Here is a 22,487-nt window from a genome sequence, read left to right as displayed (position 1 = left end):
TCAACCAAAATGTACACATCTATAAATTCCCATGTCTGATTTGTCTTTTAGTTATTAAGACAATGCTTCCTGTTTCTAATCTATTTTCCTTGGACTGTTGGAAGCTGAGGGGTGACCTTATACAGGTTTATAAAATCATGAGAGCAATGAATAGGCTGAATAACTTTTTCCTATGGTTGGGGAGTCCAAAACTAGAGGGCCTAGGTTTAAGGCGAGAGGGGAAAGATTTAAAAGAGACCAAGAGGCAGCTTTTCATGCAGAGGATGATGCACGTACAGAATCCGCTGCTAGAGGAGGTGGTGAAGGCTGGTACAATTACAACATTTAAAAGGCATCTAGATGGGTACAGGAATAGGAAGGGTTTAGTCGGATATGGGCCAAACGCTGGAAAATGGGACTGACTTAATTTAGTAAGTCTGGTCAGCATGGACGAGTTGGACTGAAGGGTTTGCTTCCGAGGTGTATGTCTCTATGGCTTTATATCAGTATCTATAGACTCACTCAACTGTCAAAGCCCCATGAATCTCAAAGTATTTCTGAACACTATTTAATCAATACCATGAATTCTTGGGGATTTACAGGATTGCATTTAAATCATTAGTGATTCTGAAGCTATTTTACTTTGGTATATCATGCTTCTCAAGTCATCTCATTCTCTTGCAACTTAGCGAGTTTTGAGAGGATTTGTAGCTCAGGTTGCAAGAACTATCAAGATATTGCCTTATCAAGTGATTTGGAATGGAGTATTTGCTGATATTGTCCTTGTCAGATTGTATATTCTGGCTGAATACATCTAATATGAATCCCAGTATGATTTCAGAACCAGAGGGTCTACAATTATTATGATCTTAGTTCAGCAGCTGCACGAGAGGTGCAATGAACAAAGGGAACCACTATATATAACCTTCATTAATCTCACCAATGCATTCAGGCATGTGACACAGGTATTCTATTTAAGTTGGAGAAAAGTGGTTGCCTGATGAAGCTGTTTAATGTGATTTGTTCCATAACAAGATGCTGGATAATGTCAGCTATGTTAGGAATCCTTGGATCAACAATGGGGTCAAGCAGGGTTATGTTCTGACACTCCTTTGGTCAATTCTTTGTTCTATTGTGGTTATATATCTTCACATTATTCACAGATTGACCAATTATGTCCCAGAATTGACAAAGCTGAACAGTCTTGCTTGCTGGGGATGCAAGTCAAAATTGTGCCTAGCACTTAAAGTGGTACAACTCTTATGGCACAAATGGGTGGTTAGCTCTGCTACCTCACAGTGCCAGGGACCGAGTTCAATTCCAGCCCCGGGCGACTGTCTGTGTGGAGTTTGCAATTCTCCCTGTGTCTGCATGGGTTTCCCCCCACAATCCAAAAATGTGCAGGTCAGGTGAATTGGCCATGCTAAATCACCTGTAGGTGCATTCGTCAGGGGTAAATATAGGGTGGAGGAATGGGTCTGGGAGGGTTACACTTCAGAGGGTCGGTGTGGATTTGTTGGGTCAAATGGCCTGTTTCCATACTGTAGGGAATTTAATCTAAACTCTCACCACAACGCTGGCATTCCATACTGAGGAACACCTTCAGTGGCAAATGGACATACACTCTTATGCCTGTAAAGAGTTTGGTTTGACCATCAGCATGGAAGAAAAATGTTAAATTCCAGGATGTTACCATAGTACCACCGACATTGTGACAATGGAGGTTGTTGATAGTTTCACATATCTAGACTCTACAATTATCAGCCCTCTATCACTTGATGCTGCAATCAACTCATCACAAAAGCAATGGATGTTATGCCTGAGGTGAGTAACAATGTGGAACTGTAGCAACCTAAGATAAACAAACTAAGTCCACAAAGCCCGTTTCCTAAGTGCACTCTTCTGGTGATATTTGGGTAACTGTTAGGCAGGATCAAACTGATGAACAGCTTCCACTGTTGCTGGTTCAGATATATCTGGCATCTCTTGGTAGACAATACCAACAATATCATATTGACCCAAGAGCATACTAACCCCATCAGCAGTTTATTGGATGGATCCCCAAAAATATCCAAAAAGGTTGCATCACTCTAAGAAATTCTACAGTTGCTATTGTGTTGAACATTAGAAAACATCTAGATGTATAACCCATTATCTAGAAAAGATCATTTTATTAAATTAGAAATGAAAAATGGATTCAATTCACATTAACTTAAAAAGGCTTGTTATTTACATAAAGCATTGTCTGGTCCTCCACCATCGTAGATGGCAATATTGGGCTTTTCTGGCCATTGTGCAACATTGTACTTGAGCTCGGTGTCTTATTTGGTGCACAAATCTACAACTAGATTGTTAGTTTCATATAAAATAAGTCCCCTTGTATTGGCTATCAAATATTGTGTTGTTACAATCCAAGAAGCCTTTTTGCATCTTCACTTTGAGCCATTAAAGTTTCACTGGCATATTTCTGTAAGAGCTCCATTTTCTTCCGTCGTACAAGAGCCTCCTCAATCTGTAAAGACAGAAATTAAAAATATTATCAAGTTATTACATTCAGAAAAGTAGTCCAAGTAGATAATTATATTAAGTACTAAATAGAATTATATGTTGTAAAGCAGAACAATCCACCACTGTCGAAAGAACTTGAAATAAGTCACACTTGAAGTACTCGTGACTCAATTTCTTAAGAATGTACTACGAGCAACAGTAGATGGTCATTTTTAGAGCATCATTCCGTCAACCCATACCTATAATCAGAAAGACAGCCTGAAGTTAAAAAAATCACAAGCAATTACGTTCTCTCTGCACTTCAGTGTTATTGAATTTAGAATTTCTTCAATGTTTTCTTACCTCTTTCTGTGATGGTACAGGAACATGAGCTATAAACTTTTGCTGGTCTTCCTCTCCTTCCAGCTGTTCCCCACCTTCATCATCAGACTAATGCATATGAAATTAAATACAATTAATTTATTAGAAACAGAATCGTGCTTTGAATTATTTAGATTATATTATGCATTTAATTTAATATATTTTTTAGAACAAAGGTTAAAATGTTCAGCTATCATGACTTAAATTTTTAGCTGCTTAAAGAAACATTAACTTTTTTCCTTTCTCTCATTAGCAATACCATTTTTCTTCAGCAGAAAATGCAAAACAAAGGCTTTAATTATCAAACATTAATGGGAAAAAATGGCATAAATATTCAAACACACAGAACTGTATTCAAGGAGGTTTTGCGAAGACAGCTATGTAATCTTAAAAAACAGATCAAGTCTTACAGACACACTATTATCAAACTACAAAAGGTGCCAAAATATTCTTTTGTGAAGGCACATCTTTACATATTATTTCTGTTCCTGGACCATTGTAAAAATGATTTATAGTAGAATCCAGGGACATTGACATTAGGGGATTCTATAGCAATAACACATTGAATGTTAAGTGGAGATGGTTAGATTCTCTCATGCTGGAGATGGCCATGACCTCCACTTGAAACTTAAGTCAAGTCACTTCTCAGCCCAACGTCTGAATGTTTTCCAGGTCATGCTGCATTCTGATATGGACCGCTTCAGTACCCGAGGAGTTCTGAATCCTAATTAATATTTGTGCAATCGATAGACATTACTACCTCAATGCCTTTTCCTGAACCATAAAGGTCAAAGGAAACATCTGAAAATGAATAGGTTTATGACACTACCCTGGGAAACTCTGCAGCAGTGTACTGATACAGATGATTGGCTTCTAATAACCATGGTTATCCTTTTGTCTTTCTTTGAGTTGTTGGGAATGATTGCAAATAGTGACTTCAATTTTGTGGGGTTCCTTGATGTCACACTCAGTCAAATGTTGCTTTGATATCAAACGCAGTCACTGAGTTCACCTCTGGATTCAGACCTTGCAGTACCCAGACTGAGCATCACTGAATAGGTTATTGATGTTAAGTTCCCCTTGAGAGGACTGCCAAAAACAGAGTTACTCAAGAGGAGGCAGATGGGGCTATATTTGACATGACAGAATTTTTCCTGATTTTTGTGGATAGGACATAACTAAACAACTTTCCACATTGTCTGAAAGATGCCAGCGAAGTACATGTATGAAAACTCGTGCTATGCAGGAAAGAGGTCAGTCACAATCTTACTATATGAAGAATGGGCTTGTGTAGTGATACAAATGTCACTGTCCCATTTCTTTTGTTCTTATACAATCATTACATATCTGGCTGAGATGCTCTTCAGAGTGCCAGTGTAGACTCGATGGGCCAAATGGCCTGCTTCCACAGTGATTCTGTGATCTTTTCTGTGATAGAAAAATCCTGTATGTAAAACAGTCACTATTCTAATTCAAGTTTTGGTACAACATTTACCTCATCATCTTTCACTGCATAAATGTTTACTTCTTCCTCCTCCTCTTCTTCTTTGTCACCTCCATACTCAAGTCTGGCCTCTTTATCTGCCTTCCATTTTTGTACAGCTTCCATTATAACTAAGAAGTGGGGGAAAAACAAAGTTGAAATTCTCAAGTTAAATGTAAATTTTGTTCACAGCTGGTTTGCCCTTGGTCAAAGCACAAATGCTCTTCTTCATCTTAAGATGCAGATCACTAAGCCATGTCTGTTACTGATATTTCCACTTATGTAAATCATAACACTGATCATAATGAAGACTTCAAAATTTCAGCATCTGGTAACTGTGGAATTCAAAGCCAGCAAATTTAGGAAACAAGCCATCACAACACATGTACTACTGATTTATGACTTCAGATTTCAGTTTCAACCTTATTCATACATAATGCTGATTGTCTAAGACATCAATATCTACTGACATACAGATGGTTATGAATAGATTGTATTACAGAATGCAAAAGTCATAGATTTGAGGGATTGGGATTTCAGAGCAGGAGAAGAAAGTGATATTTTAATCCAAAATACTTAAATTGTGAGGTGAGCTTGTGAGGAGTCCAACCCGTCCATGCCGACCAGATATCCCAACCCAATCTCATCACACCTGCCAGCACCCGGCCCATATCACTCCAAACCCTTCCTATTCATATACCCATCCAAATGCCTCTTAAATGTTGCAACTGTACCAGTCTCCACCACTTTCTCTGGCAGCTCATTCCATATCTGTACCACCCTGTGTGTGAAAAAGTTGCCCCATAGGTCTCTTTTATATCTTTCCCTCTCACAACATCCTTCCAATAGGAAGGAGACCAGAATTGCACGCAATATTCCAACAGTGGCCTAACCAATGTCCAGTACAGCCGCAACATGACCTCCCAACTCCTGTACTCAATACTGTGACCAATAAAGGAAAGCATACCAAATGCCTTCTTCACTATCCTATCTACCTGCAACTCCACTTTCAAGGAGCTATGAACCTGCACTCCAAGGTCTCTTTGTTCAACAACACTCCCTAGGACCTTACCATTAAGTGTATACGTCCTGCTAAGACTTGCTTTCTCAAAATGCAGCACCTCGCATTTAGCTGAATTAAACTCCATCTGCCACTTCTCAGCCTATTTTAAACCATAGAATTTAGATGGCTAAGGGCTGAATTGGAGAACAGATAGGGCAGAGAGAGAGAGAGACTATTTCTGCTGGTTGGAAGACAAGAACCAGGAGAAATTGCCAAAAAATTAGAACAGTTAAATCAGGAAGCACTTCAACTCACAAAGAGTTGCAGAAATTCTGAAAACTCAAATTAATGCTAGATCAATTATTCATTTCAAGTCAGAGATAAACAGGTTGGATGTTAACTAAAAATATTAAGGGATGAAACAAAGGCAGGTATATGGACTTAGGTTGCAGAATCAGCCATGTTCTTTTTAATGATAGATAGGGACTAAATCATTTATTCGTACTTTTAGCATATCAGCATGAAAAGGTTGAGCACTTTTTCCTGGCAAGCACTGTGGTGTGTATTACTTCTGCACTTTGTTGGGTATTTTTAAAATGTACACAATCCTTTACAAATCTGTGATGCCCCAAAATATCACAATTTAATGAAATTACTCTGCTAATCACATGCACATGAATAGAAGTTTTTTACTGTAATAAACTAAATTGGTTTAGTTGATAATGTTACATATTATATCAATGTAATGTAATAAGAAATGAGATACCATTGGGAAAAGTCACATATACTTCATTAAAATCTAAACCTTTCCCATTTTGCAATCGTGCATCTTTCCGTACAAGTCTACAAATTTTATTTTTAAATTAATTTACAGGATGGGCCTGTATTTATTGCCACCCCCAATCAAACAGAGGCAGTTAAGAGTCAATCACATTGGTGTGGATTTGGAATCAAATGTAGGCCAGACCAGGTAAGGATGGCAGTTTCTTTCCTAAAGGACATTAGTGAATCAGATGGGTTTTTTTTCCCCACAATTGACAATGGTTTTATGGTCACCATTAGACACAATTTCAGATTTATATTGAAATAAAATTCCACCATCTGCTTTGGTAGGATTTAAACCCTGTTCACGAGAGCTTTTCTGGATTAATAGTCTGGTGATAATACCATTACGCCTTCACCTCCATCTTCCATGTGAGAGATGATGGCAATGCAGCCTCAGAAATTATTGGGATTAGTTGAGATCATTATTATAACATCATAAGTACTGGAAACATTGTTAAAAAAAGCTTTTACCATGAGCATATGCATACTTATTAGGAAATTCACTTAATTATCATCACTTTAATCACATACTCATGATCACTTGCCACTTCTCAGAACATCTATCTCAGACGAACTCAGTTGCTAGTTGCTGCGTAGATTTACTCCCTTCTGCTCTGAACAGCAGGATGGACCATTTTTGTGCGGCTTTTATGGAGGACAGCGTTACTACACCAAAACAATTACTACTGCTGTCCTAAACTGACAATACATGACCAGTCTTCAAAGAACAAATTAATGCAATAACTTTATCCAAAAAGAGATACTACTTTTTTTAAACCACATGTACACTGAAGTTTTGAATTTATGCAAGGTCTTAATAAGGAAGGCTGATTCAGAAACACTAAGCATGTTGCCAAAATTGCATGTATTTGGAATTCAACTGATTGAAGCACTAATCGGTGACTGAAGGAGAACAACATGATCTATAAAGACATATGTTTAAAACCAGAGCATGCAAAAAAACCCTTCCGTAAACTGAAATAATAAATTATTTAACATACCAAACTGCATTCTTGAATGTAAGACAAAACGGCACAATTAGTTAAAATAACAATATTTTCTGGATTCAAATTCAATCAAAATGAGTAAAAATTTGATCACTAAAGCAGAGTAAATAAGATATTGTATTACATATGAACCAAGGTTAAAAGATTAAGGACTAAAGGGATGGATTTTCCTATTTTTAGGCAAAGCATTATTTCTGGGACATTTAACAGCAGGATCCTGTCCCAGAGTCAAAGTTTCACTCTTTACATAATTTATTGTGCAACTGACCTCCTTAGCATCCTTCTCGTGCATTCATGTGGCAGGAGAGGTGAGATTCCTGCCACACAAACATACAGGGCACTGCCTCATATTTAATGCTTGATGCACACACTTCAGATGCTGCAAATCAGGAATTACCTCACACGTTGTCCTCTTAGGAAACAAAATGTCTCAGAAACTGAAGGTGGCACCCCACTTTTCAGATGGAGATTCAGAAATCCTAGTGGATAGGGTGGTCAATGAGACCATTTTTCTTTAAACCATGCAGACCACAAGAGGGGCCAAGGTACAGCAGGTATGGACAGCCTACCAGGATCAAATCAAATGCAGAGCAATGCATCAAAAAGGTCAATGACCTTCTGTGTTCCACAAGAGTAAGTGCAATAATAGTTTTACCTTACGCTCATTCATCCAATGCACACTGTCGCATGCAGCAAACCAACAGCTCTCTCCATCTTCACTACTAACCCTTTCTACACATGTACAGACAAGTGATTGAGTTCTTGAATGTCATAGCTCAGTTGACCACTGGTAAGTTAGCAACTAAAGAGTTAGCAAGCATGACAATCCCATTTCTGCTGTTAACAGGACAGAGGGTCAAAATGGGTACACTGTCAGTCAGGTTTTATAGCAAAAAACACTGCAGGGGAGGGAGAGTATGTTGTTTGACTTTATGATTAAATCAGATTAATAAGTTCGTATCAAGCTCTATCATATTAAATGTTTAATTTACTTTCTGAAGGGCTGGATAATAGCACAAAAAATACACAAATTGCCTAAGATCACAAAGGAGGCCGAACATTATCCTGCAATGTCATTATTGCCATTACTAGGCAACATGATATGCCTGAATGTAAAACACTCAGACTGCTATGGGACTGGCCAGCTCCACTGGATTAGCACCATTTTAAAAAGGACAGAACTTCATCCATTTGTTCAGTAAATTACTGCATATATTGGCAGGAAGTCTACAAAACTATAGAATTAAAAAAAATACAGATAGTAAACCTTACTAAATGGATACCCCCAAAACGTCAGAATGATGAAACCTGAGCCAGTGATGGCAAAACTGTCATTATAATTGTGAAGCTGACACTGATGTTTACAAATCTTAGTTAAATGCAAAAGTTGCTGTCCCTGATTTTCTTCTCTTCTACAGGTTGCAGATGGAAACGTTTAGAAATTGCATAAACTTATGAGAGCTTCCATTTTTGCAATCTAATCTAAGAATCCGTGAAAAGGTCATCTCAGTGGACAATCTGCAAATGGGTTTTTAGGCGGTATAATAAATTATATTTATTGAACAACCTCTTCAGCCCTCAATCACTATTTCTTTTTAATTTTTAGAATTTGAAATTCCACAATGAATAAAATATCCAAAGTTTTTTTGAAAGTTTGGTTATTCCGACTCTAACTCGATTCTATTTCTTTGTCCCATTTATTTTAATTTGTAAAATTATTTACTGAAGGGTGACCAATGCATTTTATTTCATGCTGGACTGGCTACAGTGTCCAGGGATGTGTAGGTTAGATGGATTAGCCATGGAGAATGCAGGGTTACAGGGAGAGAGTGGGGGGGGGGTTGTGTGTGGTCTGGGTGGGATGCTGTTTGGAAGGTCAGTGTGGACTCAATGAGCCAAATCTATGGATTTTAAGATGGTGAGAACTCTTCAGTGTCATTAGTTACTCATCGCTTTTGATTGTACTGTTCTTGCTGGATGTCAGGGCCTCCCTTATTGAGTGTCAGAATCAAACTATTGACAGGAAAAATGAAATCTATGCCACAAGATCAGGACCTTTGCAGGCAGCTATCTTTGAATCCAGTGACAAGTGCTATTATTTCATCACTGATGGCTAAATCCAAACAATCATTAAGCAATCAAAAATACATTCTGGGTTTTTCACACCTGAGATTTAGAATTATTGTACCTAATATGATTTGCAAATGCTTTAAGTATAAATTTATGTTTCATTATATAATTGTTTTTCTTATTAAAGTTATCAAATAGCTGTTAAGTTCTGGTAAGAACAAATTTTTAAATATACTTTTGGGAAGTTCTTGGGTTAGGTAACTGCTTTAACCTTGAAAAAATTAGAGATGGGCAGTCACTCTGGTCCTATGGACAAAACAATTGCAGAATGGAAGGTTTGAAACTTCCTTTATCAATCCTGTCAGAGTCCTTTAGTGCACTTCCAAGATTAGTGAACTCTGGAACTGACCTTCATCAAGGTCAGTTTTTCAAATACTGATGGTCAAAAGTACAGATTGCCAGAGGTGGCTAGAAGCCTGGAACAACTACCAGAAGCTGCAGGTCTATCCATCAAAAGCTGAAGGACCTCTTTAGAATGTAATCTCACTCACTTGTATGCAACAAATCTTACATAATACATTTGTAGTTTTAAAATTTGCAGTCTTAATACAACTAATGTAATATAATTGTGTGCATTTATGTCCCAACTTCTATCTGTAGTCCTTCAGGACCATGTGAAGGTCTTTCTCCTGGTCAAATGTACCATAGGTTTCCCTGAAATAGTAACATATTACAAAGATTTGAGCAACAGGTGAAGCTAGTTGTTCCATGCTGTTTGGTGCAGTGGCAACATAAGTGGTGTTGGCCACTATCAGAATGTTGCCGTCAAGCCAAAAAGATCATTTATTACACAAATCAGTAATATACCATTTGAGTTTCAGAGTCAGTGAGATACCAGGAATGTAAGTCAGTCATAAGTCCCGAAAACAGCACATCCCTTTCACTGTCCATAACAAGCAAGGTACTGACCATACCCAATCAGCATGTACTTGGAATATTTGCAACTGGGTCTAACATTAGATGCAATTCTGCAATCGCTGGTTGATCCTGAATGCACAAGGAATTGTGTTGTCTGTCAGGCTTGTAACTGTTTTCAATCCAACAAAACAGGTTAACAGTAATTCACAGGTTCATTTCTCAGGCTAATGCCCTGACCAGAGTCAACCTTCCTGGTTTAGAATTTAAGCAGAGGCAGGCACTTAACTGTCCGTCAGCATTAATGAGGACATTCTCCATGGCAACACCTCTATTGGCGTCCACTTGCTAACCAATCAGCACTTGCCTTTCATGCAGTATAAATGTTGATTTTTTTTCCCCTCTGAATTAATAACCTTGCAATTTGTCCTGAGGAGTGCAAGACAAAAAGCTTCAACAAAATGTGTCTATTTTCAGAAATTCTCAAGTTTTACTGACAATTGCTGTTTGGAACTGGATGTAATCTGTGTCAAATCATGTTATTCCAATATAGATTAGATTCTGGATTAGTGGTGCTGGAAGAACACAGCAGTTCAGGCAGCATCCGAGGAGCAGTACGTCCATTATGTCAATAACCTGTATTTATCACAATTACAGAATTCTATCATTTGTTACAACTGCCAAATGTAATAGATTAGCTCTTTAGATTTACCTTGTTTCTCAAGCTCTTGTTCTAGGGGTAGAAGGACACCATCATCTTCATCTCTGTAACCGTAATAGTCTGCATCAATATCTTTCATGAGCTCAGCACGGGTTTTCCGTGGTGGGGCAGGTGCTGCAACCAAAGATATAATTAAATGGTATGTTGTAATTTCTTTGAACAACAACAACAACAAATGTATTATGTACTGCACTGCCTATTATTATATATTTAGTTTTGAGTGATTTTTTAAAAATCAATCATTCTTCTTAACATCTTTTGCCATTATTATTAAAATATGTCTAGGTAATATTATCCAATATCTAAAATGGGAATGTTCATCGATACAGTATGGTAAATGATACATCTGAACATTAGCATGCAGCACTATAATTTGTTAATGAAATCAGTGATATTTTGGGCTGATTGGAAGACTAACAGTAGGACTCCGATTCACTTGGTGGTGTCAAGAATATCAGATAAAAGAAAATTGGAAGCCTGCATATTTTGAAATAAGACAATCTTTGTTTAAAGTCAGAGAGTCATTCAAAGACAAAGGCACCGATGAGATGGCCTGCTTCTTAAGCAATGCAACTACAATTCTGGAAGAAAAGCTTTATATAATTTGGATTCCCCCATAACTCAACAGATATGCATACCAACAAGGGCACATGTTTAATTATTTGCATTAGTAAAGCAATCGTAGGTGTACTGCAACTGGTCTCACCTCATTGAAGTTAGGGATTGGGTAAAGTCAACCAGCATGCGTAACTAGTAACCAGCAACACAGTTAGCAAGTTGTGGAAGTACATACAAATATTAGAGGAGGATAAGATATTTGGCTCATCTATGTCGTTCCTATGATCAAGAAGCATGCAACAATCACGGTCAAGGCTCAAACATGAAAAATAGGAATAGAAACAGGATACCAGGATTGTCCATCACACTTCCTTATAGGTTGAAGGTTTTAGAATTACAGGTGGAAAAGGATGAAATTTTTTTTAAAAAAACATACGTTCTTTTTCAAACAGTTCTCGGACTCCTGGCAAATCTTTAGCTGCTCCAAAATACTTGTATCCTCTATTGCCTGGAACTTCTTTTCCCTCATGATCCAGCATTTTTGGTCCAATTTTCTAAGTGTTGAAAAAAATCTCCAAGTTACAAAAAAGCATTATCCAGCCTATAATCTTACAATGTTGCATTAGATTTAACAGGAACAGTACAATGAATAATCAATGCTCAGCTCCAGGGCTGGGAGAAGGCAAATCGGAGTCATATATATCCATAGCAATGTTGAATTCTTGATTTTAGCTGTTTCACAGAAGTCAGCAGCCACTTCCTTGAACACTTCATAGTGACCAGTTTTAGAATGACAACAGAAAAAACCTGAGAGGGACATTCACCTTCTATGCTGGGGATTGTGCACAATATATAGATTCCCAGAAAACTGCAACACAAAGAATCTTGAGCTAAATTGTTAAAAAAAATTAAAATACAAATTCCAATATTACACCTATTCAGCTATTGACAGTTGAAGGATATGCCACTCAATCCGATAACATACAATCAATTATGTTGAAGTGTTAGGATGTAGATCCTAATAAATGTCAACAAGACGACAACACTTGCAGGATATTGTTTAGAAAAGCATCATTTGGTGGTGAGGTCAGTAAAGACCTGAGTCTTTGGTATGGGATGGTGAAGCAATAGCAGTGATACATGGAGGCCCTTTTGTGGAACAGTGATAGTGTTCCTGAACCAAGAGGCCCGGATTCAAATCCCACCTGCTCCAGAGGTGTGTAATAACATCTTTGAACAGGCTGATTTGAAAAGCATGTAATATTTAAAAAAATAGCAGTAATGTATGACAGGGAGAAACATAGCAAGTACAAGTACTCAAGATAGATAAGTAATCCGGATGATCGGCGAAGTGGGAAATACAAGCAATAAAGCAAGAAGTTAAAAGGTCCAGGGGAGCAAGGAGAAGATATATTGTTGCAGCTAAAGGGATCAGGCATGAAACTGAATCCATATTTTCACTTCCCCTGGCATCTGAAGTTTTAAAACATGGGAAAATTGATGTTTCAGCAATAAACTAGAAGACCAATTATTTAAGTAGTGTAACAAAGGATCACTAAACAAACTATTTATTTATTTCTGCTGAATGTTAAAAAAAAACTAACATCCTGTACTAATAGATACTAGCCTTTTATAGTTAAGTACCTTGTATGTTTTCAAAGGTTTTCATCTATCTTGGAAACAGAAGCTTAAAAGATTTAAACAAAGAGGTACATACACAGACTTATGGAGTTGCACCTAATAATAAATTAAGATTGCCTAGGCTTGTTTAAAATTAGGACACCCATTCTGAAATAGGTGCTATTATTAGATCCTTTGTTTCAAAGCTTCAATCAAAATCTGAAAATGCATAATTTCTAACAGCTATGGCTGCCATTGTAATAACCATTTGTGTCATCAGAACAGTTTCATAAGGTACTTACTCCATAGTCTGGACCTCCTAACTCCTTTATTCTGACTTCCCAATGGCCCTTCTCTCGTAATAACTTATTGATTTCATCGTTCAGATCACGTATCCGAAATTCTCCCAAACCAGCTTTAAGTAAAAAAAAGTATGTTTAATTTATACAAATGCATACTATAAAACCGAACACAATTTTTGAAGATTTTCAGAAACTTACCATTTTGTATCTGTGCTACCTTTTTGGAAATTTCACTTATTATCTACAAAATAATACAAAGGTTTAATTACTAAATAGAAATAAGCTACAGACATTATGAAAACTATCTGATAACGTGTATCCCCTAAAAGTACATCTATATGTTTTTATTTCTAGGATCAGTAATAAAGCAACTATAGCATGATCCCTTGGAAGGGATGGCTTCAAGCTTAAACATTTATAAAGTTCCAAGCATCTATCTTTGAACTAAATCCTAAAACTGATATGAGAAATTACACAGGCAGAACAATGTATGAGTGATTTTACTAAACATTTATTGAAATTTAGCAAGTTATAACAAGCACTTAAAGTGAGAAATAAAAACCAAAATAATTGCAGATGCTGTAAATCACAAACAAAAACAAATTGCTGGAAAAGCTCAGCTAGTCTGGCAGCATCTGTGGAATGAAATCAGAGTTAATGTTTCAGGTCCAGTGACACTTCCTCAGAACCCTGTTTTCTCTCCACAGATGCTACCAGAACTGCTGAACTCTTCCAACAATTTCTGTTTTGGTACTTAAAAATGAGAAAAACAATATCATTTCCCAGTAATTCAATCAAAATATGAAACATTTTCTCTAACAAGATTAATTAGAATTTAGTTTATAGTAAAGTTGTTTATAATATTAAAATACAAATTGTCTTGCATTAGACTATATTAGAATTAATTCTTTTTTTCCTCCTTACACTGTTAGGCTATGTTTTAATGGCTATTTTTTGCTTTCCCATATATGAGTTAAAGCTTACAGTACACTTACAACTATTAATATAAATATTTGAAAAAATAGCATGAAAAAATGTAAACATCTTCACTGTTACTTCACTGAAGAAAAAAACACCAACTTCAGTGTGGAACTCCAATAAAAATACCAAATTAATGCTGAAATCTACAATTTCACTTCTGTGATTTTTTGCAATAGCATATAGTTAGGTTGAATAAGCGGGGAAAGACTTAGTAGATGAAGAAAAAAGTGTGAAGTGATGCAATTTGATAGAAGAATCAAAAGGCAGTCTATTACTTAAATGGAGAGTGATTCTTAAAAAGTGCAGCACACGGAGATCTGGTTGTTCTGGTACACGTAACACAAAAGGTTAACATACAAGTGTCCCAAGTAATTAAGAAGGCAAATGGAATTTGGCCCTTATTACTCAAGATTTCGATCTTAAAAATGGGGAAGTCATTATGAATCACATTGTCCAATACCTGAAGTATCGTGTACAGTTTGGTCCCCATATTAAGAAAGGACGTACTGGTTTTGGAGGTAATTCAAATGTCAAATGAATGAGCTGCCAGAGGAAGTGGTGGAGGCTGGTACAATTGCAACATTTAAGAGGCATTTGGATGGGTATATGAATAGGAAAGGTTTGGAGGGATATGGGCTGGGTGATGGCAAGTGGGACTAGATTGGGTTGGGATATCTGGTTGACATGGACGGGTTGGACCGAAGGATCTGTTTTCATGCTGTACATCTCTATGACTCTATTTAAACAATTGTAATAACATCACAGATTTGCTATGGTCCAGAAACCTATTGCGTCCACACTAGCTCTCCAAGCAAATATCATGACTTAGCATCATTCTCTTGCACTTTCTCCATAGTCCTGTACATCCTTCATATTTAGTTAAACCTGTTATGCTTTTTTGAATGCCTCAAATAAACCTTAAGCATACTTAAATCAGTTACTGTGGTGAACAGAAGTTTCTTGTTACATTTACGTCTTTTGCAAATCACTTTAGATGGGTGTCACCCATTCACAGAAACAATGCCACCCAATCTACTATGTCCAGGTTTTTCATTATTTAAAAAACATCCCCAATCAAATCTCTTCTTAGCTTTATATACAATACTGTACATTGTTAGCCAGTAACAGTCTCCATTAACAACCCCACCACCCCGTGGCCGAACATTTCAACTCCGTCTCCCACTCTGCCAAGGACATGCAGGTGCTGAGCCTCCTCCATCTCTACTCCCTTACCAACAGATGCCTGGAGGGAGAACACCTCATCTTCTGCCTCTGAACACTTCAACCCCAGGACATCAATGTGGACTTCACCAGTTTCCTCTCCCTCTACCTTACCCCAGTTCCAACCTTCCAGCTCAGCACCATCCTCATGACCTGTCCTACCTGCTAATCTTCCTTTCCACCTATCTGCTCCACCCTCCTCTCCGACCGATCATCTTTATCCCCACTTCCATCCACCTATTGCACTCTTTGTTACCTTCTCCCCAGCCCCACCATCCCCCCCCATTTATCTCTCCACCTCGGAGGCTCCCAGCATCATGCCTGATGATGGGCTCCGGTCCGAAACGTTGATTTTCCTGCTCCTTGGATGCTGCCTGACCTGCTGTGCTTTTCCAGCAACATTCTAATCTTGACTCTGATCTCCAGCAACTGCAGTCCTCACTTTCACCTCCACTAACAGATATTCACCCTCCGAGTCAGATCATTATCCACTTCTTTGTCTGTCCACTATTCTTCTGTCTCTTTGGGCTCTATCCCCACCTAACCCCTCCCCCATTTTACCTTCTGCGTAAAAACTAACATTTTCCTAGCTACCATGAGTTCTGAGGAAGGGTCACTGTACTGAAATGTTAACTCTGATTTCTCTTCACATATGCTGCCAGACCTGCTGAGCGTTACCAGCAATTACTGCTTTTGTTCCTGACTTACAGCATCCGCAGTTCTTTTGGTTTTTCTTTAACTTTAACATTGACTAGTTATTAAAATCAGAACAGGAATCTACCCAAATTTCCTAAAATTTCAAACAATCTGAAATTTGATTAAGACAAACTTCTGAGCATCGGATAATAAGGTCAGATATACAATAAAATATTCAATAAGTAAACAAATATATTATTGTGCTAAATCCATTCAAGAAACTACTGGAGCTCAAGAGAATTATGAAATGTTAGATTTAACCAGAAGATTTTGCTCACCTGTCTTCTCCATTTCTCTGCTTTATGCAAATCATTACATTCTGATGCAAGGAATGGCCTCCTCTCCTACTGAATGCAGAGACAGTAATCAATACTAACTCCACACCAAATAATGCCTACTTCAAAAAGTTGATTGTAAAGCAAACAAACTGGTGAAGAGGTAAGGATCTCATTATTCAACTTCAGGCAAAAAACATGTTGGAATAATTATGTTGCACTATATTTATTTTGCTAGAAGGTAATCTATTGGCCAGGTAACACTCATTCCAAATATAATTTGATAGGTCAAGTGTTGATAATTCAGTGGGGCGGCATGGTGGCTCAGTGGTTAGCACTGTCGCTTCACAGCCTCAGGGACTAGGGTTCAATTCACACCTTATGTGGAGTTTGCACATTCTCTCCGTGTCTACGTGGGTTTTCTCCCAAAATCCAAAGATCTGCAGGTTAGATAAATTGGCTATGCAAACTTGCACATAGTGTTCAGGGATGTGTGGATTAGGTGCATTAATCTGGGGTAATTGTAGAGCAGTGGGGGAATGGGTCTGGGTGGATTACCCTTCAGAGAGTTGCTGTGGGCTTGTTGGGCTGAGGGGCTTGTTTCCACACTGTAGGGATTCCATGAATCTAAAATATAAGCTCCATAATTAAGCATTTTTTACTTCTTGTAAATATTAAAGGAGACACTTGTGTAGTTGAACAGCATCTATACCAGAGTTTATATTTTTTTTACATACAAAGTGGTCCTCTTTATTGCATCTTGCTTGAAAACTACTGCGCAATTTACCAACCTTAACTTTTCCATCTTCCAGCTGGGCCTGGCGAAACCTTGCCAGAGCAGTCCTGAAACAAACCATTATCATGAATTATTAATTCAACTCTTAGTAATCTATAAGGATGTTGCACTGGAATATAAAATATACACAAAACAATGCAGCAATGTAATAAATAAACTCACTAATACAAGAAATAAATGAAACAAAAGTAGGAAATGCTGGAAAAAAAACTCAAGGATGAGCTAACTGAACACCTTGAAAATTTTCAGTTAATCAGGGATAGCCAGCATGGATTCATGCCTGACAAACCTCATCTAATTTTTTTTCAAAAGGTGACGAAAGTAGTGGACAGGGGGAGTCTATGAATATTGTTTATATGGGCAGAGAGATCATTTGATAAAGTCCTACGTAACAGATTGTTAACTAAATAGAATTGAGGGCAAATTGGTCGAGTGGCAGGAGACAAAGCAGGGATGGTAGGTACGTGATTGGAAGGATTTGACTAGTGGTGTCCCACAAGGATCTGTGTTAGAACTTATGACTATTCACATTATTTATTAACAACTTGGATAATGGCATAGAAAGTCACATTCTCAGTGCAAAAGAGAAAGGTTAAGCATTCGCAGTAATTCCCAGCCATAAATGCCAAGACGGTGATCCATCTCGGCCTACTCCAGTGGTCCCCAGCACCTCAGATTCCAGTCTTTAGCCAATTCAATTCACTCTGTGTGATATCAAGGACTATTGAAGATTGATGAGGGCAGAGCAGTAGATGTGATCTATATGGACTTAAGTAAGGCGTTCAACAAGGTTCCCCATGGGAGACTGATTAGCAAGGTTAGATCTCATGGAATACAGGGAGAACTAGCCATTTAGATACAGAACTGGCTCAAAGGTAGTAGAGGGTGGTGGTGGAGGGTTGTTTTTCAGACTGGAGGCCTGTGACCAGTGGAGTGCCACAAGGATCGGTGCTGGGCCCTCTACTTTTTGTCATTTACATAAATGATTTGGATGCAAGCAAGTTTGCAGATGACACCAAAACTGGAGGTGTAGTGGACAGCGAAGAGGGTTACCTCTGATTACAACAGGATCTGGACCAGACGGGCCAATGGGCCGAGAAGTGGCAGATGGAGTTTAATTCAGATAAATGCGAGGTGCTGCATTTTGGGAAAGCAAATCTTAGCAGGTCTTATACACTTAATGAGTGTTGCTGAACAAAGAGACCTTGGAGTGCAGGTTCATAGCTCCTTGAAAGTGGAGTTGCAGGTAGATAGGATAATGAAGGCGGCGTTTGGTATGCTTTCCTTTATTGGTCAGAGTATTGAGTACAGGAGTTGGGAGGAGAAAGTGAGGACTGCTGATGCTGGAGATCAGAGCTGAAAAATGTGTTGCTGGAAAAGTGCAGCAGGTCAGGCAGCATCCAAGGAGCAGGAGAATTGACGTTTCGGGCATAAGCCCTTCTTCACCTGCTGCCTGACCTGCTGCGCTTTTCCAACAACACATTTTTTGGTACAGGAGTTGGGAGGTCATGTTACGGCTGTACAGGACATTGGTTAGGAATATTGTGTGCAATTCTGGTCTCCTTCCTATCGGAAAGATGTTGTGAAACTTGAAAGGGTTCAGAAAAGATTAACAAGGATGTTGCCAGGGATGGAGAATTTGAGCTACAGAGAGAGGCTGAACATGCTGGGCTGTTTTCCCTGGAGGGTCAGAGGCTGAAGGGTGGCCTTATAGAGGTTTACAAAATTACGAGGGGCATGGATAGGATAATTAGACAAAGTCTTTTCCCTGGAGTCAGGAAGTCCAGAACTAGAGGGCATAGGTTTAGGGTGAGAGGGGAAAATTGCCCAAGGATGTCCTGTACATAAAAAGCAGGACAAAGCCAATAAACATCCCATCTGTCTACTCAATCAATGAAGTGTTATCAACAGGGCTACCAAGCAGCACATGCTTAGCAATAACTTAGCACTGATGCCTAATTTGGGTTCTGCCAGGGTCATTCAGCTCCTGATCTCATTGAGCTGAATTCCTGAGGTGCGAGTGACAGACCTTGACATCAAAGCCACATTCGAATGAATATGGCATCAACGAACCATAGCAAAAACTTAAATTAATGGATATCAAGGGGCAAACTCTCACTAGTTGAAGTCATACCTGGTACAAAGAAAAATGGTTACATTTGTTGGAAATTAGTCATCTTAGCTCTGGGACATCTATGTAGAAGTTCTTCAGGGTAACTGTTCATGAGTTCTCAAGGCCTGCATTTAATGGCTTAGAAATTGCTACCAGTTGCCCATTTATTACAAAGATGTTACTACACACCTCTGGAGCAGGTGAGACTTGAACTCGGGCTTCATGGTCCGAGGTGGGGATACTACCACTTTGCCATAAGAGACTGTTAAGGATGCCCTAAACATGAACTGAGGAACCTCATGATTTGCATTCAAATGCTCTACTGCTGAGGTAGACACCCTTCCTATTCAGAGGAATTATTACACACCTGTGAAACATGTGAGGTTGAACCCAGGGCTCTTAGATCAGAGACAGGGACACTACCATGGGACTGCAAAAGTCCCTTATGCCCTCAGCCCAAACAATTTCAGCTACCTCATCAATGACCTTCTTTCCATCTTAAGGTCAGATGTAGGAATGTTTGCTGCTGTTTATACAACGTTCAGCACTATTCACAACTCCTCAGATACTGAAGCAGTTCACATTCAAATACAACAAGATCTGGGCAATATCCAGGCTTGGACTGACAAAAGACAAGTAACATTTGCGCCACACAAATGCCAAACAATGGCCATTTCCAATAGGAGATAATCTAACCATTGCCATTTGACATTCAATGGAGTTACCATCACTGAATCCACCCACAATCAACGGCCTTTGGATTACCATTGACCAGAAGCTCAAGTGGACTTGCTATATAAACAGTGGCTACAAAGGCAGGTCAGAGGCTAGGAATACTTCGGTGTATAACTCACCTCTTGACTCACCATTGCCTGTCCACCATTTACACAGCACAAGTCAATAGTGTAATGGAATATTCCCCACTTGACTGGGTGGATGCAGCTCGAGAACACTTCAGAAGCTTGACACCATCAAGAAACAAACAGCCTGCTGGAGTAGCATTTTCACAAGCATCCACTCCCTCCATCATCGATGCTCAGTAGCAGTGTGTACCATTCACCACCAATGAAACAGTGAGTACCATCTACAAGATACACTGCAGTAATTCACTAAGGCTCCTGAAGCTATCCCTTCCAAACCCAAACAGCTAAAATGGATACCATAGTTCAACCAGGTGAAGAAAAACTACATGGAATCCAAAAATTCACACAAGACACATCAGAATTAAGCTGAAAGTTGGATTTCATTTTAGTAATGAAAATTGAATGTACTTACATTGCCTTCTCAGCATTTCGAGCCTGTGGAAGGGAAAATTAATTTTACATTAAGTTACTCAAGTTAGAAATGAGTATTAGAACTCAACTCAACATGGCATGCCAACTTTATTACCCCATTTCAATCACCTAGCAAATGTACACAGCAGGATAATGATACATTTATTAAAAACATAGACTGAAATCATAATTCTCACAAAAAGTAATTAATCCACTTCTGTAAATAGAGAATAGGAATTTTTGAAAATGTTAATATCACACTGCCAAATTCACCCAGTAAACATCAGAAAGAATGCAAACCAAGAAGAGTCCAATAAACCCCTGTCTAAATTAAATTAGCTCTACTTGGTGTTCAAAGTTAAAAATCACAACTGGAGGTTATAGTCCAACAGGTTTATTTGGAAGCACGAGCTCTTGGAGCCCTGCTCCTTCATCAGGTGGTTATGGAGTATAAGATTATATGACACAGAATTTATAGCAAACGTTTACAATGTGATGCAACTGAAATTAAATATTGAAAAAAACCTGGATTGTTTGTTAAGTCTCTCATCTTCTAGAATGACCATATTGGTTTCAGTTCTTTCATATGTAAATCCCAGAACTTTTTTTTAAAGTTACATTCTCAAGTGAATGTTAACAATAGGTGCCATGTCAACTCAGATAATGCACTGAAGCTGTGAGGTGCTCTGTGTAAAGCTGTCTGTGCCCCAATGTTCATACTGATTATACTTCTAAAAAAGGGATTTACAGAATCTTACATGGATTCACGCAGTTTTTGAGCAAAATAAAATGTAATTCTGCAAGTACAAATTCAACCCACAAACGTGTGTGGGGGGTATGAGTGTCTGTGAGAAAGTCATAGAAATGTACAGCATGGAAAACAGACCCTTCGGTCCAACCCGTCCATGCCGACCAGATATCCCAACTCAATCTAGTCCCACTTGCCAGCACCCGGCCCATATCCCTTCAAACCCTTCCTATTCATCTACCCATCCAGATGCCGCTTAAATGTTGCAATTGTACCAGCCTTCACCACTTCCTCTGGCAGCTCATTCCATAAAATATGCAATTTGTGCTTGGACGTGCAATTTAGTTTTCCAGCATCGATGTATCATCTTTAAAACCTAGCATGCTAAACCAATTTTAATCCATGAGCATTGTTTTCATAATACAATTAACACTTCAATAATAATAATAGCAATATATTACTAACGAAATTGAAAATTAAACTTTGGGTGCTCTGTTCAGTTTAACCTATAAGATTGTGAATAAAAGTTCCACGGGAACCTTTAAGATTTAAACTGGGAAATACAACTATTAGCAGGACAGAAATCGCCGGATAAAGAACCCCCTGCAACTAAATAAACCTAAACACACTAGGCGCACATCTTCCAACAAGGGCGAATAGAGGACTGGAAGGGGGTGAAAAACATGCCCCATCCACCCACTTCTCCTCTAACATGGTTTATAATTGCTGATTTGATACATACCATTGTAAAAGTGGTCAACGACTATGATCATACAACCCAATGCTTCAAGACGCCTGACGAGGAACCGGAAGCCGACCTCCCGGGTCGTAGGTCAGGGTTGACGTTTCGATAAGAAGGATGCTGATTGGAGCGTTGGCTTCCCACTGGCGGTGACGGTTGGTGCGCGGGGGAAGAGGAGGGTTTGAACTAGCGTCACGTGGGCGGTCAGCGCGCGGTGATCAACGGTTGCTGTGTGTTGTAGTGGGTCAAGCCAGTCCATAATAGTCAGAGCTTGGCGGTTGCACGCCTCC

General features: G+C 38.6%; 1 protein-coding gene across 1 annotated transcript; it reads right to left on the bottom strand.

Moving 5' to 3' along the window:
* Positions 1 to 2,088: 2,088 nt before the first annotated feature.
* On the bottom strand, positions 2,089 to 22,270 carry isy1 (ISY1 spliceosome associated protein). The gene is made up of 11 exons (XM_043707975.2): positions 22,198 to 22,270; positions 20,709 to 20,731; positions 17,316 to 17,367; positions 16,528 to 16,593; positions 13,550 to 13,592; positions 13,352 to 13,464; positions 11,866 to 11,983; positions 10,863 to 10,985; positions 4,343 to 4,461; positions 2,830 to 2,916; positions 2,089 to 2,491 (listed from the first exon to the last, which is right to left on the bottom strand). The coding sequence occupies exons 1-11, from the start codon at positions 22,198 to 22,200 to the stop codon at positions 2,384 to 2,386; spliced, it is 855 nt and encodes a 284-aa protein (XP_043563910.1). The 5' UTR covers positions 22,201 to 22,270; the 3' UTR covers positions 2,089 to 2,383.
* Between the last annotated feature and the right edge of the window lie 217 nt (positions 22,271 to 22,487).

The sequence above is a fragment of the Chiloscyllium plagiosum genome, unplaced genomic scaffold (genome assembly GCF_037043375.1).
Source record: "Chiloscyllium plagiosum isolate Xiang-an unplaced genomic scaffold, Cpla_swu_hap1 HiC_scaffold_14, whole genome shotgun sequence".
Classification (NCBI taxonomy): Eukaryota; Metazoa; Chordata; class Chondrichthyes; order Orectolobiformes; family Hemiscylliidae; genus Chiloscyllium; species Chiloscyllium plagiosum.
This window is presented reverse-complemented; position numbering and strand designations above follow the sequence as displayed.